The sequence below is a fragment of the Pan troglodytes genome, chromosome 10, assembly GCF_028858775.2.
Source record: "Pan troglodytes isolate AG18354 chromosome 10, NHGRI_mPanTro3-v2.0_pri, whole genome shotgun sequence".
NCBI classification, from domain to species: domain Eukaryota; kingdom Metazoa; phylum Chordata; class Mammalia; order Primates; family Hominidae; genus Pan; species Pan troglodytes.
The window spans coordinates 91,961,505-91,977,832 of NC_072408.2; the positions used below are offsets into that span (position 1 = coordinate 91,961,505).

The 16,328-nt window shown below is 30.4% G+C and overlaps 1 protein-coding gene across 4 annotated transcripts in view; it reads left to right on the forward strand.

Annotated features, from left to right (window-relative positions):
- Positions 1-16,328, forward strand: part of LRRIQ1 (leucine rich repeats and IQ motif containing 1) — a 222,972-nt gene that overhangs the window by 112,713 nt on the left and 93,931 nt on the right. For all 4 annotated transcript variants that reach the window (XM_016923928.4, XM_016923931.4, XM_016923930.4 and 1 more), the window contains exons 19-23: positions 3,385-3,474; positions 4,129-4,250; positions 4,768-4,863; positions 5,117-5,199; positions 11,725-11,826. In XM_016923928.4, coding sequence (XP_016779417.4) covers positions 3,385-3,474; positions 4,129-4,250; positions 4,768-4,863; positions 5,117-5,199; positions 11,725-11,826 — 493 coding nt within the window. The remainder of the gene's footprint in view (positions 1-3,384; positions 3,475-4,128; positions 4,251-4,767; positions 4,864-5,116; positions 5,200-11,724; positions 11,827-16,328) is intronic.

Sequence of the window (16,328 nt, forward strand, 5' to 3'; positions counted from 1 at the left end):
TGATTGGTAATGTTGAACCTTTTTTTATATGTTTGTTGGCCATGTAAATGTCTTCTTTTGAGAAGTGTCTGTTTATGTCCTTTGCTCGCTTTTTGATGGGGTTATTTGTTTTTTTCTTGTAAATTTGTTTGAGTTCCTAGTAACTTCTGGATATTAGACTTTTGTCAAATGGGAAAGTTGCAAAAATTTTCTGCCATTCTGTAGGTTGCCTGTTCACTCTGATGATAGTTTCTTTTGCTGAGCAGAAGCTCTTTAATTTAGTTAGATCCCGTTTGTGAATTTTGGCTTTTATTGCAATTGCTTTTGGCATTATCGTCATGAAGTCTTTGCCTATGCCTGTGTCCTGAATGGTATTACCTAGGTTTTCTTCTAGGGTTTTTATGATTCGAGGTTTCATATTTACGTCTTTAATCCAGCTTGAGTTAGTTTTTGTATAAGGTGTAAGGAAGTTGTCCAGTTTCAGTTTTCTGCATATGGCTAGCCAGTTTTCTCAGCACCATTTATTGAACAGGAGATCTTTTTCCCATTGCTTATTTTTGTCAGGTTTGCTGAAAATCAGATGGTTGTAGATGTGTGGTGTTATTTCTCAGGTCTCTGTTCTGTTCCATTGGTCTATGTGAGTAGAAGGCTTTATTAAGCAACAACTGAAATTTGTATAAATTTGCAGTGGTAAGCATGATATATTAACATACATTTAAAAAAACAGTGATATATTTATAACTCCTAGCCAATTCCTCCTGACATTTTGAGATTTTATTTCCCTCAGCATACTAGGTAATGCCAAATCTATTTGATATTAATAAGCTTGAATACATATAAATTCGTTGTCTTGGTAACATATTTTTGGTTGCGATTATATAATTACCAAAAGCATCTTTAACATTTTATATACAACCTTCTCTTTATGCTTCTAGAAATTTCTAAGAGATAGTAGTTAAATAATTGTTCTGGGATTCTATAAAAGTTTCTATAAACTTTCTATTCAGCCAAAAAAAGCTATTTTCAAAGTTTTCTGTACTTTTAGATATTAATTAGAAAATGTCAATTTTATCCAGACTTTATGTAGCCTTTCCAAGGAAGAGCACTCTATCAACATCTCTATGATGTGGCAAAGAAGTTTATTGTGCTTTGTGGGATCTTGTCCTGCTGAAGAGAGAAAACAGCTGGATTTCTAGAGAATATAAAAAGTAGATGGTTTGGCAGGTGTTTAAGAAAACAAAAATTTTAAAAAGGCTGTTTGTATAAAATCAGTGTAAGAGTCAGGCAACTTGCCTGACAGTGCTGGTCGTTTTCCATAACCACTCCTCAGGTGGCATGTTGCCTTTGTAATATTGTCTCCTTCACATTTTCTCATCAATTTAGCAGTTTTCAGCAGAATAAAAATACTAATTCAATTATAGCTGATATAGTGGCCCTTGATCTTCCCTGAGATATGACTGGATTTTCCCTTGTCATTGAAAAGAAAAAACAAAAAAACTCTAAGTTCTAAATCCTGTTTACAATTTTACATCAAATAAAAATTTCCATCCCCACCTTATTTTAACAGAAAAGTCATTAGATTTATTTGTCATTCATGATGAGCTAAAGAGAGAATTCTGATTGTATAAATCAGTGGGAGTTTACTGAGTTACTAGCCTGATTTAACAAGCAATCAACATAAATGGCTTAAATACATTAGAAATAAATGGCCGTATCTTTTTTTTCTGTAATTTTCCAAAAGTACCAAAGCATATGTGTTTCCTTTTATTTTAGAGTCTCCCTGAACTGTAGCCATTGTTTCTAGACTGCCATTTTCAACCCTTTTCTTTCTGTGAGGATGAGAAGGAGGAATACTCATGGCTCTGGTGAGAGAGCTTTGTCTCTCTCTGCCTCTCTCTTTTTCCAATAACGCATTTTTTAACAAATATTGAATTATTTACAAATACTGAAATTTGAATTTTTAATTGACAAATAAAAATTGTATATGTTTATTGTGTAAAACATGACATTTTGAAATATGTATACATTGTAGAAAGGCTAAATTGAGCTTATTAACATGTGCGTTACCTCACATAGTTAACATTTTTTTGTGGTGAGAATGCTTAAAATGTATTCTCTTAATGATTTTCAAGAATATACTATATTGTTATTAACTATAGTCACCATGTTGTGCAAAAGAGCTCTTGAATTTATTCCTCTCATGTAACTGACAAATAGCAATTCTTCAACCAAATATATATTAAACCATATATAACTATGAGATATATATATATGTATATGTTAATATTCGCTACCTAGAAGAAATTTAACAATTGATCTGTCTAGCAACTGAATAGAGGCACACTATTTACATAACATTCAAATGGTGCAAGTTTGGTTAGGTATCCTAAGACTAAATTTCATTAAGTGAAATTCTGTCATTGCACTACCTGCCTGTAGTCAATATGTCCTAGGCCTGCCTTTCCAATGGTCTTTCAAAAGGCAGTCAAGACACACTGTAATTGTGTAAATGAAAAATTGCATTTACATCCCCTCAGAATAAATTATTCTAGTTTTAAATCATAAAATGTTTGATTATTTTACAACCTTTTTAAAAAAAATTGGTATTGTAAGCATCTTTTTCCCCCAAAAAAAATACAGAAACATAGAAATTAATTCTAAGCCATATTATATATTCAATCAAGTAAAAATCAGATAATTACATCCTAAATTATACAACACTAATATAATTAGCAGGTTCCATTGTGGAAAGATAGAGTAAATTTGGAAATTCCATAAATTGGAGAAATATGTCTTAAGAGAGGGAGTTTAAAACAGGAATTTCCAAATTTGGGCTTAAATTTATAATTTTGTTATTTGAACAGTTGAATTAGAGAATATAAATCAGGGACCATGTTCCTTGTATTGTTTAATTCATTGCCACAAAATGTGGTTTTTTACTCTATTCAGAAAATTTGTGAAAATAAAAAAATTTAAGAAAAAGCTGGTTTATAGACTGTTTATAGAAAAATTGACACTAACATATTAAAATACTATAAATTTTCAATAGTGATGTCTGTACTGTAAGAGCTAAAAAAATGACTTTACTCAGTTCCATCTAGATTTGGCTCAGAGTCATAGTTATAAACAGTTAAATACACTGAAGAGTCTGCACCTCATTTTTTAGAGCATTCAAATATCAAGTTTTCACTTTATCCAAAACTTAGGGATGAAAAGTCTTATCCCATTTTTAGCATGTTTTCATTAAACAGATGAATATCATCTCACAATAGTAAGTAGAAAATTTCCTGTAAATAAAAATTCTGATATACTTTGTCAACATTTGTAGTCTATAAGATGAATTAAAAGAAACATTGTAAAAGTTATGTAAGCTAAATTACATACATTTTAATATTATTTGTGCAGGCTGCCTTAGAAGAAGAATGGCTAGCATTAGATTCCACCCGCTTCCCTTCACAAACACTGCTTCTTTCAAACCAGCTGCATTGGCCAAAGGTAACATGTCATGGAAACTTCTGAGTCCTCGATCTTTGCTCATTTCTTAAGGTTATGCTATGTTGCAGTGATTAATAATACAATTTATTGACTTGAAAAACATAATTACTTTTAGAAGCCTCTGACTTCCTCCTTATCCCCAGATGTAATTTTTCATGTAGCTTTTCTTTCATTTGCTCCTTTTTTTCTTTATTTTGGATTTCTTTCAACACTTTATTTCACAGTAGCAAAAGAAAAAAAATGATATGCTTCAGCTGCATATTTGGCAGTAGACTAAAATCACTAGTTGACAGCACTTTAAAAATACAAAAATATGCATTAAGAGGGCAACAGCTGAAGATTTTCAGTCAGAGGTCAATGGACTGCAATATCTGTTATTTATTTGATAATCTTTGAAGTTTTAGTTTTCTGAGATTTTTAAAGATCTTTGCAATTAATCATTTTCTATATGAGAGCTATCCCAAAAAGCATAATTTCCACCACTACAACAAAGGACATGTATAATATATTACATAAATTTCATTTTATTATAATTTTAATTTTATAATGAGTTTCCCTTAGGAGGCTATTTGGTAATATGCATGTAAAATAATACAACATAAATGCTAGGATTTTTTATTTTACTTCACACTTATTTACTTTTTTTGTGAAAAGATTCCTGGAAACTTAAAATGGGATGATACTTCATTTAATTTACCAAGTAATCCAGCTCAAGCATGGTTATGTAATGACAAAGAAAATTTGTCTTCTTCAGAACACACACAATTTAATAGCAGGTAAGCTAAACTACTGTTTTAGAGAATCAACTTGTGAATGACAACAGTATTACATATCATACAAAAGTAGTACAATTATAAAACTAGATGTGAATTTACTTGTTTAGAAAACAGAATATTTAGTGTTAAAAACATCATGGTCATGAAGAGTTTTCAGTGTAAGGAAAATGAATGAAGTAGGTACATTAAAGCAACTACAAAATTTATATGTCAGGGAAACAACGTAATTAATTATTGTAAACAAGTGGATCTTTAAATACTATATAGGTACAGATAATGATTAGACTAAAAATTCCAGTGCTGTGTTACTTTTCACAAAGGGATTGAAATATGCTTCAAGTAATTGAAATGTAAACATTTTAAATTAATGGCAGACTTTTATTGCCTTTCAAGATAATGTTTTTTGCTAACTTAGATTTTATTTCCAAGTTTGAGACAACATAAACAGTTTGTAGTTTTAAAAAGTGCTGATATACTTGTGTTGATTCAGTTAAAAGTGGTTTTTTTCTATTGCCAGATCAGAAAATAAAACTTCTTCCTGGACACCTGAATCAAAGACCAGTAGAAAGAGTTTGCTAAAATCTGAAAAAGAAAAAAAAATTTCAGAAGAATGGTATGTAGTCAATTTGACACTAATAAATTAAAAAATTGAGAGATTGCTGAAAGTCCAAGACAGATACTTTTCAAGATTTTAAGAATACCTATATTAGTTTTTTATAAATTGTCCATCCAATTTAGTTTCTTAAATGGGAATTCACATTTATTTTAGTATGCTATAATTCAGATATGCATGTCTATTTTTATATGCATATCTAAATATGATCCGGGTATTTGTTTTACCTTTATTATATTTAATCTTTTAATAGGGGCTTTAAGGATATTTCTACTGCTCAGCAAATGTTGAAGAGGGCACAGAAAATGAAATCGAAGAAACTGAAGAAAAAAATAGGTGAGTAATTAGTGCTCTTTGAATAATAACTGTGTATGGAAAATTGAAGATAATTTCTTTAAAATATATTTTATAAATTATGTTTAATAAGAACAGTAATCAATTCACAGATGACTATGTCTAAGATACTCTAAAAAAAATAAAACTTACGAGAAAATTATGCTATGCCATTGAATGATTTATACTCTTAAACACTATTTTTACTTTTTTCGGCTCTTTCTTATATACTTTGCTATTGATTGTTCTAGCTATTGTGTACTGAGAATTATAAGTTGTTTTAAAACTGGTTCATTTTGGCAAATGTTGACTCTAAAGAGTATCTGTTTCACTCCTTAGTCTTTTGTGTGCTTTTAAATTGCTTGATTATTCAATAAATTATATAAATTTATCAGTTCAATGGATTTTAGCTATGAAAACTTCACAACTTAGAATCTTGGAAAAGCAAAGTTTATATATTTTATGATTTTGTAGGACTTGGGAAATGTTCTAAAGCATCTTTTATTCTATCCCACTTACAAGGCTACTCTTTAAATCATTTGTTTTTCTTTGGATACCTCTAATCATTTTAGTGTAATTACTTAATATATGGAGTCAGAGAAGAAATATCAGGATACTATGATATCTTTAATTAAAACTATTTAAAATAATTGCATGTAACTTTATATATAACTGTAAATATTTACTCATATAAATATAAGAACATGTATTTCTTTTGTACATCAGTTTTGTTTTCTAAAGTTCTTATTGTTAGTAAAAAGTTTCCAGAAAAGACCAGTTACTCATGAGCAGTGCCATAAATGTATACTTTTCCTATAGATCTAGCTTATGTAATCATATGAAAAAATATTTCATAAAACTATTTTTATCTTTTTCTATTAATTATATTTTAATTATAATTCAGTAAATTCTAAGAACCAGATATAAATATAACATTTTAAAACAAGTAAATGTTGCAAAAGTGCTTTTGATTTTCAAGGAATAACTGATATTTATTGGCACATCACTGACTAGCCATTGATAAGTTACTGGTGATTCATTTTTATATTCTGAAGTGTTCAACTTGCATACCTTATTGTTATATTAGTGATATCTTAATTTTTTTACTTTTTTGTGATAACATTTTTATTGAGTAGTAAATTTTTTCAGGTTTAAAACATTAACATTTCAAGCATTTTTAAAGAAAATATAAACACCTTGCTTTTTAATTTGTTTTTACCTCCTGCACTCTCATTTTGTAAGCTCCTGTTAAGTTCATCAGGCTTCTCTGAACTGAATGCTATGTGGTGGTTACCCAGTGAAATAGTAACTCCAGACTCTTAACGATAGTGAGATTCTCTTTCAGTTCTCTAGATATAGAATCTAGTAGTGTAAATCTGGTAGTGTAATAAACTCTATTATTGCTTTGATGTCTATTTCTACCCATCTTCAGCAGTATCAAAAACATTCTTTAAACAACTGTTTTGAGAATAATAACAATTTCTGAAACTCCTGGGGCAAGTTCAAATATCAGAGGTGGTTTAAGAACTGATTCAGCCAATATTCAACAAATAATTATGACATAGTTGTATTCAAGGAATTTTGCTAGGCCCACTTTTAAAAGTATTTGTAATGTTTGCAATAAATAGCCTCCAGTAGTGAAAGCAGAGGAAAAGCTTAGCTTGTCAGACTTCCCATATGATTCCGTCTCTGGGAAATATATAGGTCTTTCTTGCCAACTCTTGTAATTGAGGGTTTTGTTGGGGGTGAGAACATTTTTTATAAAGCAGCATAGCAAGTGTTTTAGCAAAGGATTCAGTAAGGAATATATGCTAGTATATAAAAATCATTGCTTTAATGGCCACGACTAGAGATAATTATCAGGCAAAAATTAAACCTCTTTTATCAGTCACAAGGGGGCATGACAGGGTAACAAATGAAAGAAAGTAACCAGACATCCAACTTAATGACCACATCTTTAACTTAACATTTTGGGTTAGGTTAAAATCCTAAATGACAATTGTATAATATTTATGGGGACTATTACTCTAATAACATGATTATAATCCAAATTGCATTCTTATGACCGTGTAAGGTTTTGTATCTCTATGTATCATTTTTGTTTTGCTTTTTTTATCAATATATTAGAATAATGAAACAAAACATTTTATGTTTAAAACATGAACGCTGAAATGTAAAATTTAGTGATAAGTTTTATACTCTTCTCACTTTTTTCATTCTATTTTTCATTCACAACAGATATACAGATTAGAAACATTAAAGGGAGGATTAATGGTGAAAGGCATGAAAAAGAAAATCTGAGAGATATTTTCTAATCATCACATTTTGTCTATCTTCTGTTCAGTTGATGATGTAGAACTTATTTCATTTTGTATCTGTGAGCAAATTATTTAAGATTCTGTGCCTCAGGTTTTCTTCTTATAGAATAAAAAATGTTCAGTACTTTTTCCAGTTTTATAATTCAATCGATCTGTGATATACCATTAACTTACTTGCATCTGTCTCAAATAATGACCATAATTTAAATTTTTACTCACTAATGAGTTAAAACAATGTTTTAAATATCTAAATTTGGTTAAACACTGAAAGATTTACTAGCAATTTTTAAATATACTTGGAGATACATACCTTACATAGACAACTTGCTAACTTGAAATTTTTAAGCCACTAGAGGGCAACATCGTCTATAAAACTGCTGCGAGACTAACTAGCTCTACGGGAGTGGGGAGCATGGCAGGAGGGGTGTCAGAGAATAAGAACAATTAATTAATGTAATAAATTATGGCCTACAATCTAACAAAGTAGTAATCCTCAAGGAAATGGAGCACAATTGCAAGAATTATGGTAGTTTTAATTCAAATTTCTGCCACAGAAAACCTTAGAGCGCTCAGTAGCAAGCACTTCATATTTTCTGTTTGTATTTTGTACATGTTTTTATCAGTCAAGGGATATGAGTCAATAATATTTTATTTATTTAAGATGAAAATGAAAATACAGCAAAAAGCAGAGGGTCAATTAATTTAAGAAAGTAGAATGTAATGGAATCAGTTGCAGAGAGAGGGAAGAATATGAGGAAGCTCATTTATGAAGAGGCAACAAACTGAGGAAAGATGTGGTATGGGCAGCTACTAGGGGAGACTTAGTATCGATGACTTCTATTGGTAGAAGTGAGACCATCTGATTAAAAGAGGAGGAGGGTGGAGAAGGAAGAGGAGGAATTGATTGGAAGCTACACGGTAAAATCTAAAATTGTGAGGAGTTATCATTACTTATACAGTTTATGTTTGGGTTATGGTGGTTGTTTTCCCTAGTGAGTAATTGCTTTTAACCTCTTGATTGGCATAAGCTTGAACCAATATTGACTGGTCTTGTATTTCTGGGTTTTATTTGTTTGTTTGTTTGTATTTATTGTTGCTTCATACACAGAAGCAGTTTCAGAATTTGGTGATCTGTGTTGAAATTTAGCAGATATCCAGGGAAGTTTAGAATTCAGTAGTGCAGTGAAGAAGATCCTGTGTAAGGTGAGAGTTACTGGTTTATTGAAAACATGCAGGGTCAATAATCTCACAACACTGAGTGTAATTGGTAGCAAGACTGAGATGAGGTGGATGCAGAAAGGGAGTGGGTGTTTGGTTTTGATGTGGAGCACTCCTCAGAGTGCTCAGAGAGAATGGGGTCTGAGTATAGGGATTTTGGTGGAGATTAGCTGGTAAGAGGTTTAAGGAACATAGGACGAAGACCTAACATGGATTTTCTGCCAGGAATTAAGCCAGCATTAAAAAAAGGCTAATTTTTTATGTCAAGTAAACAACTCATGGGCTATAGCAAAGCCATCAGATTGCAGAATGATAATAAATGTAACTAAAGAATGTTAAGGGGGAGGGACCAGCAGGGAATAGTATAGACAAAACTCTACCAAAATGAAGTTTATTCAAGATTTATTTTGTTTACCACATCAATTTTCAGAAAGATTTTACAAGAATTTTGATCAGATGTTACTGTGTTATGCTCTCAACAACAAAAAATTAATAATAAAATTCATCTGAATAGTAAAATCCTTGAGGGCTGAAACACTCTTGACATCTCAGACCTACTACCACCATGCCTAGCACCTGGTAGATATCCAATGAATGTCAATTGACTTAAAAAAAAAAACTAGATAAAAGTCACTAATATACATTTTACAGTATGTGTGTGCATTTTAGTCATGTAAATATATGCTTATATTTGGGAAAATTTAAATTAGTAAATAGTACTCCTTTTAAGATTATGAAATATTGCTAGTTATTCAAGCTTATTTTACAGCACTGCTATACACCTTATTTTACACCTGCAAAAAATGGGTAATAATAACCAGATTTGTATGTAAGAAGAAAAATACTAAAATAAAACAATGAGATAAATTAGAATTATAAAAGTTGAAAAGGGATTGTACAAGGATTTAATAATATGGATACTCTAATGCTTAACTAAAATTATATTATTTAAATGAAATAATAAACTGTTAAGTATAGAGATGCATGCATAATAGGGACATGGTTACTTACCTAGGGGTTTCTTGAAACATTTTTGAACATCTATTTAATACCTATTTCCCCAACACTGGGCAAGTCATTGCTGGGAGATACAAAGGTTATGTTTATAAGGCAACTTACACCTGCTGTTGATTACCACAGAGGAGTAGACTTAAGTGTACAAAACTGACTTTATAATGAATAAAAACGTGTAACAAACTATACTGTTTACAATTACCTTATCCCTTGGCTTTTTTTTTTAACTGGGTTGTGTTTTTATTTATTTATTCATTTTTTTTATTAAGGTAAGAATACTGCATTATTACCAGTGGTATTTTCAGGGACTATCAAAATCAAGTGATTTTTTTTTCTATCTAAAAGTACTATGTTTCTTACTTCTTATAATTATCCCTTTGCAATTTGAATTAATTCAAGATTAAATCAATTTATGCTGATGCAATCAGAATGACTGATAATGTAGCACTATTGCTCTTGGAGAATAAAATTATTTTGAGTAACTTGAGCTAGATAACCTTTCTAAATATTTTGTACATATTAAATTATTTGACCTTGATAATAGTATGAGGAAAGTATGATTGTTTTATTATTTGGCCAAGGAAATGCCAAAGAACTTATAAAATATCCATAGCTTCTGTTCAGTGCACTGTGTTAAATGAAATGGAGCCAATTATGGTTCTATGTATTTTTATATATTGCAGTAAATTTTATGAAGAATGTAAGTTTTTTTTCTAAGAATATAAACTGGAAATGTTTCATTGTTGATGTCATAATTATGTCTGTTAGCTGTTATTTGTTGAGAACCTACACGAATGTGTGCATGGGACTTGATTTTTTTTACACAAATGATCTCATTAATTTGTACAGTACTACTAGTACTTCAAAGACAATATTACTTCTGTTGGACAGAGGAAGAGACAGAAGGTGAGAACAGTTTTTCCAGAGTCATACAACTAGTAAAATTTGGCACTAGGATCTAACCCGGGTCTGCTGAATTGTTTGTGATGTTGTCAGAAAATACATAGATCAAATAAAAAGGCAAGAAGAGCAAGAGAGTAGAGAGATGGTTATAAGACACCAAACAGTTTGCAAGCCCATGGTAATGTCTTTCCTCATTGACTAATTGTTCTTTGACATGTCATTTTTTTTTGTAAGTGACTTAGATGATATATAATACTTATTTTATGAAATATATATACACAGATTTTATTATTCTTACTGATAGTTCATATTGAATTCATAAGAAACATTTAATAACACCTGAGATTACATATATTAATACTTACAAAATGTACCTAAACATTGTCCAACATTTTCCCTAATCTTGAGAAATACAATCATTGTGAAAAATGTAAATCATACTTAGTAAAGATGAATTATTACTAGAAGACTAATGGAAATTGTCAGGTTGCTCATGCTGGAGAATAGCTATGCAAATACTATTTATTTTTGCTACTTTAGCATTTAATTAAAATATGTAATTTGGTATTTACAACATTAAAAATCTTGTTTCTTAATTTGATATGTAGAGTCTGCATTCACAATCTATTTTTTGTAATATTAATAGATCTTGAATATTCTTGGCTTTGAATATATGGAGAAAATTTATACATCTTTGTTATCTGAAAATACATTAGGGCAAAGAGAAACCACTGTTTTAGGTGTTAAATTAATGAAATAACCTTTTCCTACCTGTTTCTTATTCCATTAGTTGTCTTGCTTCCATCTTTTGTATCCCATCTCCCCACAGTTTAGATGGAAAAGTAGAGTATTTCTGTTCTTTAAGTATTGGCTATTTGTTTAATCAGATAACCAATAATACGTACATGGTTGGCTACCTTTCCATGTTATGAAGCTTAATATAACATCATCATCAATTTCATAGAGCTTTATAAAGTGGATTTTTTTTACTACCACCATATAAGAAATATGTGAACATTTAGAGAAGGAATTAACCAAAGATGAACTTTGCTCCTTTCTTATTCATTTTGTTTAGATTCCACTGTGCGTCTAGCCTTATTCAAAAACAGTGAAAATAAAGTGTCTCTTCCAAAATCACCAAAGATGGTACAGCCCAGAAGAGATGGTTACTTTGAAGGTATGGCTTAATAACAGATACATAGAGAGGTAAAAAGATAAAGAAAGATTAAAAGAATTATATTTACAATAAATTTTTAATTCTTAATCATAAAGTATATATATAAAGAATTATGTATAACATATACTTGAATAACTCAAAATATGGCTCTTAAAGCTGAAGTGCTAATTTAGTGTGCTGAAATATTGATATAGTCATTGAAAATTTGTATCAGTGTTTACATAAATTTTAATTTTTTTATTTATATATGAACATTTTATAATGATGTATCATCAGTGACATTAATGTTATTTAAATTTTACAGTGACAGATATATTAACTTGTATCAGTGGAAGTGATCACATGTCGAAATGATATTCTGTTTACTGCCAATTTACACAAATTGTATTAAGCCCTATAAATTATACTCTGGAATTTAAAATATTTTACAATATTTGAAGTTTGCCCAACTCACTGTTGGAGTGAGGGATTTGCACATCTAGGTGGTGATAGTTCTGATTATATCTCTGATTTCAACGTTCAGAAAAAACATGAACTTAAATTATTAAACAGAAATATTTAAATGTAATAAAGTAGCAAGCATGATGCAAAACAGTGCAGCAAACATGACTTAAAACGTTTGCCATCTGCTTTCCTTTTAATATTAATGTTTTTTAGTTTTTATACTAAAAAATTGTACTACTTTTTTAGTATAAAATTTTTATTTAGTTTTAAATTTTCATTTTAGTATAAATTTTTTATAATTTAACCTATAGTTTGGATAGCAATTTTAATAGAAAAATGGAATCATATTTTAATGAAAAGGACCTATGAACATTTTCAATATTTTGTCTTCTATAAGATTTAAATAAATCTTAAAATTTAGGCATCTTCATAGCATGATTGAAAATGGAAACAGTTTGATTTACATTTCTGTTTTGTAATGTCTAAAACTAAAGAAAAGTTTGTTAACCACCAAATTTACACCATCCTAGAAATGCCTACTGAAGTATGTAGGGGTAGAAGTCATGGAGTCTAGAATTTTCGGTAAAGTAGATAGCAATAGTCTGGGCATGATGGCTCACGCCTGTAATCTCAGCACTTTGGGAGGCCGAGGCAGACAGATCACGAGGTCAGGAGATCGAGACCATCCTGGCTAACACGGTGAAACCCTGTCTCTACTAAAAATATAAAAAATTAGCCGGGCGTGGTGGCTGGCTCCTGTAGTCCCAGCTACTCGGAGGCTGAGGCAGGAGAATGGCGTGAACCCGGGAGGCAGAGCTTGCAGTGAGCCAAGATCGCGCCACTGCACTCCAGCCTGGGCGACAGAGCGAGACTCCACCTCAAAAAAAAAAAAATTAATAATAAAAACATACATAGAAAGATAAATAAAGCAAGTGTGGGAAATTATTTTGAAATTGTTGGACCAACAGATGATAGTGTGTAAAGGTTTCCTTTACATTCTTTTTTTATATTAAATATTTTCCATAGTAAAACATTTAAAAATTTTGGTGCCCATTATCCATGTCAAAACACAATATTATTTCAACAAATATTTATGGATTAATATTTTGATAGAATTAAAATATATTCCCATTTTAAAATAAGGCTTGGGTTTTAATCATTGAGTATATTTCATTGTTATAGTCTTAACTCTACCATTTCAGTCTTTTTTAAAAAAATGTAGAAATTCTGCTGAAATCAGTAATAACTCTACAGATATTGTTTATTAAATAGGAATGTTGTTGCATTAGAAAAGAACTGCCTAGGAAGAAAGATAAGCAGGGTGTTTTTATCCTTTAATTTAACACATATCTCAGACTCATAAAATAAATCTATCCTAATAGGTTCTCTTGCATCCTATCTTTTCTATTAAATGTGAAGCTACATTACCATCTAGAATAGTATAATATGTATGTATGATATGTTTATTGAATTGTGTACTGGTATAAAATATGCTAGAAATAGTTCAAAGTAGTGATAAATTCAAAGTGGCCTATAGAATATAAAACATTTCCACATAAGCTTTACGATGTGATGTTCTATGATTTCGTTTTCTTTCCCCCAAGTGAATTTTGTTTCGTTTGCTTTCTTTTGGAACCAAGTAAAGTACATTTGGCATTTCATTAATTTCACTGAATGAGTTTTATGTATTTACCAGATTTTCTAATGTGCTATAGGTTTTTGTTGTTGTTTGTTTAGGAATAGGCTTGGCAAAAACAGTTTTATATGGAAGATTTTTTTTAACAGTTAATATGTTTATTCTGGTCCCTCTTTTTAAGGGGAAAACAGTGACGAAAAGTGAGGCAAAATCATTTGTTCATTGCTGGCCAAGTTGAACCCCATGTTGTCTTTAACTGCTGCTCTGGAATTATTCACTTCAGAGAATCACAGATATTTCCTGATGCCACAGAGTGCAGCTTCCAAAGAAATATCCCAACTTACCCCTACTGCCCAGTAGAGAGTGCCTCCTGAACCCAATTCTTTTGAGATACAACTTTATTATAAAATGCACCTCTTTTAAAAGTGCAATACAATGAACTCTACTATATTTACAGTTACATAACCATCACCAAATCTAGTTTTAGAACATTGGAAGATCTTTTATTCCTTAAGAAAAAAATCAAATAAAATTAGTGGTTGGGCATCTGATGCCCCCCAGAAAAGTGAGGAAGATCAAAATTAAATTTTCCTGTAGGTTCATATTGAATAATTCCATGTGGAACAGTATCTCAGCACAATGGTATGCCAACACTGTCTTATAATTTCCTTGGTTTTGTTGAAATTGGATCATACTGTAGAACTGCTTGACTATTGCTTTCCAAAATCCACATTTATTTTAGTAACATTGTATAAATTTTTTAAAAAATTACTTTCTATCTCCACTCTGCAATGTTGACTATATGGGGTTTCCATGATTCTTCTTACAAATTTGATTTTTATTGTGGCTTTTTCTGAACATCCCTAGCAAAAACATTAGTAGCAAGAAAGGATGGTAGATATATCTCTGTTGGTCTATGATTAAAAATATGCTTAAATTCAAGGAATAGTTGATATTAAATATCAAATTATATTAAAAATATAAGGTAAAATATTATACCATTTTAACAGTCTATGTTTTACAGGATGTTCTTCTATTTTTTCTATGTTCATAAAATGTTGACCATTTTTGTCTGGCTACCAGATTTAGATCTTTAACTTAATCAAGTATGAGGAGCCTTTGACCACGCCTGTCCCCAGAGTCACCTCATATATGTGCCATGTGTCACCTATTAGCCAGTTGTTCCTATGAGACAAGTCTGAGAGCCTGAACACTTTGCAGATTTAACATTGGCTTATTTTATTTATTTGTTTATTTATATTTATTTTGAATCAGATGCCTGTCTTTGTTTACCTTTGTTACCAACCTGTAATACCTACTTGGATTTCAATATCCTATATTGTCTTAGAACTCAAAACAATTTCTTGGTTATTGCCTTAAAGATCTGCAGTCAAGTTTCTTTTTTTTCTGTCTTAATTGTTTAGTTTGGAGCTCTGACATCATTTATATTCATCACTTGCATAAGAACAAGCATAGCTTAATGGACGTTAGTGTAGATTCTGGAGTTAGTCCAACACAGTTTGAATCTTGACTTTATCGTTTATTAGCTCTGTGACCTTTGGGAAGTTGTTTAACTTCTCTGTTTCTCATTATTTTTCATCTATGAAATAAGAGGCGAACAGTACTTAGGCATGGGGAGTATTGTGAGGATTACATAGATTTTATTTGTGAGAATCTTGGAACACACAATCTAAGTACATATTAAGTGCTCAAAATGTAATCATTAGCAATAGTCATTTTAAAAGTATGGCATTCCTTCTTGTTCTTGTTTACAATTAGTTCTCTTTATTCCATTTATTATTAAGTACTGTGCTGAGAGTTTTACTTACGTTCTCTGATTCAGTGCTTTCAGAAACTTTGAGAAAGGTATTATGACTGTCAACATTTTACAGATGATAAAACAGTAGTATTGAGAGATTGATAGGTGACTTGACCAAGGTTTCTACATAGAAAACAAGTGACTGAAGGGAAATGGTAATAATTTCTTTGACAAATAAAGCTTGCAAAATCAAAACAAAATACAAATGTTAGAGAAAAAAGATTACCAGGTAACCATGAAATTTATACCACTTAGAATTAAAATACTTAGGAAAAAAGTAAAGACTAATTATTAAAATAAGGTAAAACTCTGAGAAAACCATAATCAATTTTGGTTTTTATTCCTTTCTCCTAGTTGCATTAATATAATTTAGGATATCATTTAGTGCCAACATGGTAATGAAGATTTTATTTGTGACCTATAGTTAGCTGCTATCTTGGATAATGTTATTATTGATATTATTATGATAACCTAATATTAAATATCAAGTCTGTGAGATTCTTAGTAAAGAGTGACCATTTTAAAAATAATTCCAACTTTTATTTTAGATTCAGGGGTAACATGGGCAGTTTTGTTAAATTGTGTATGATACTGAGGTTTGGG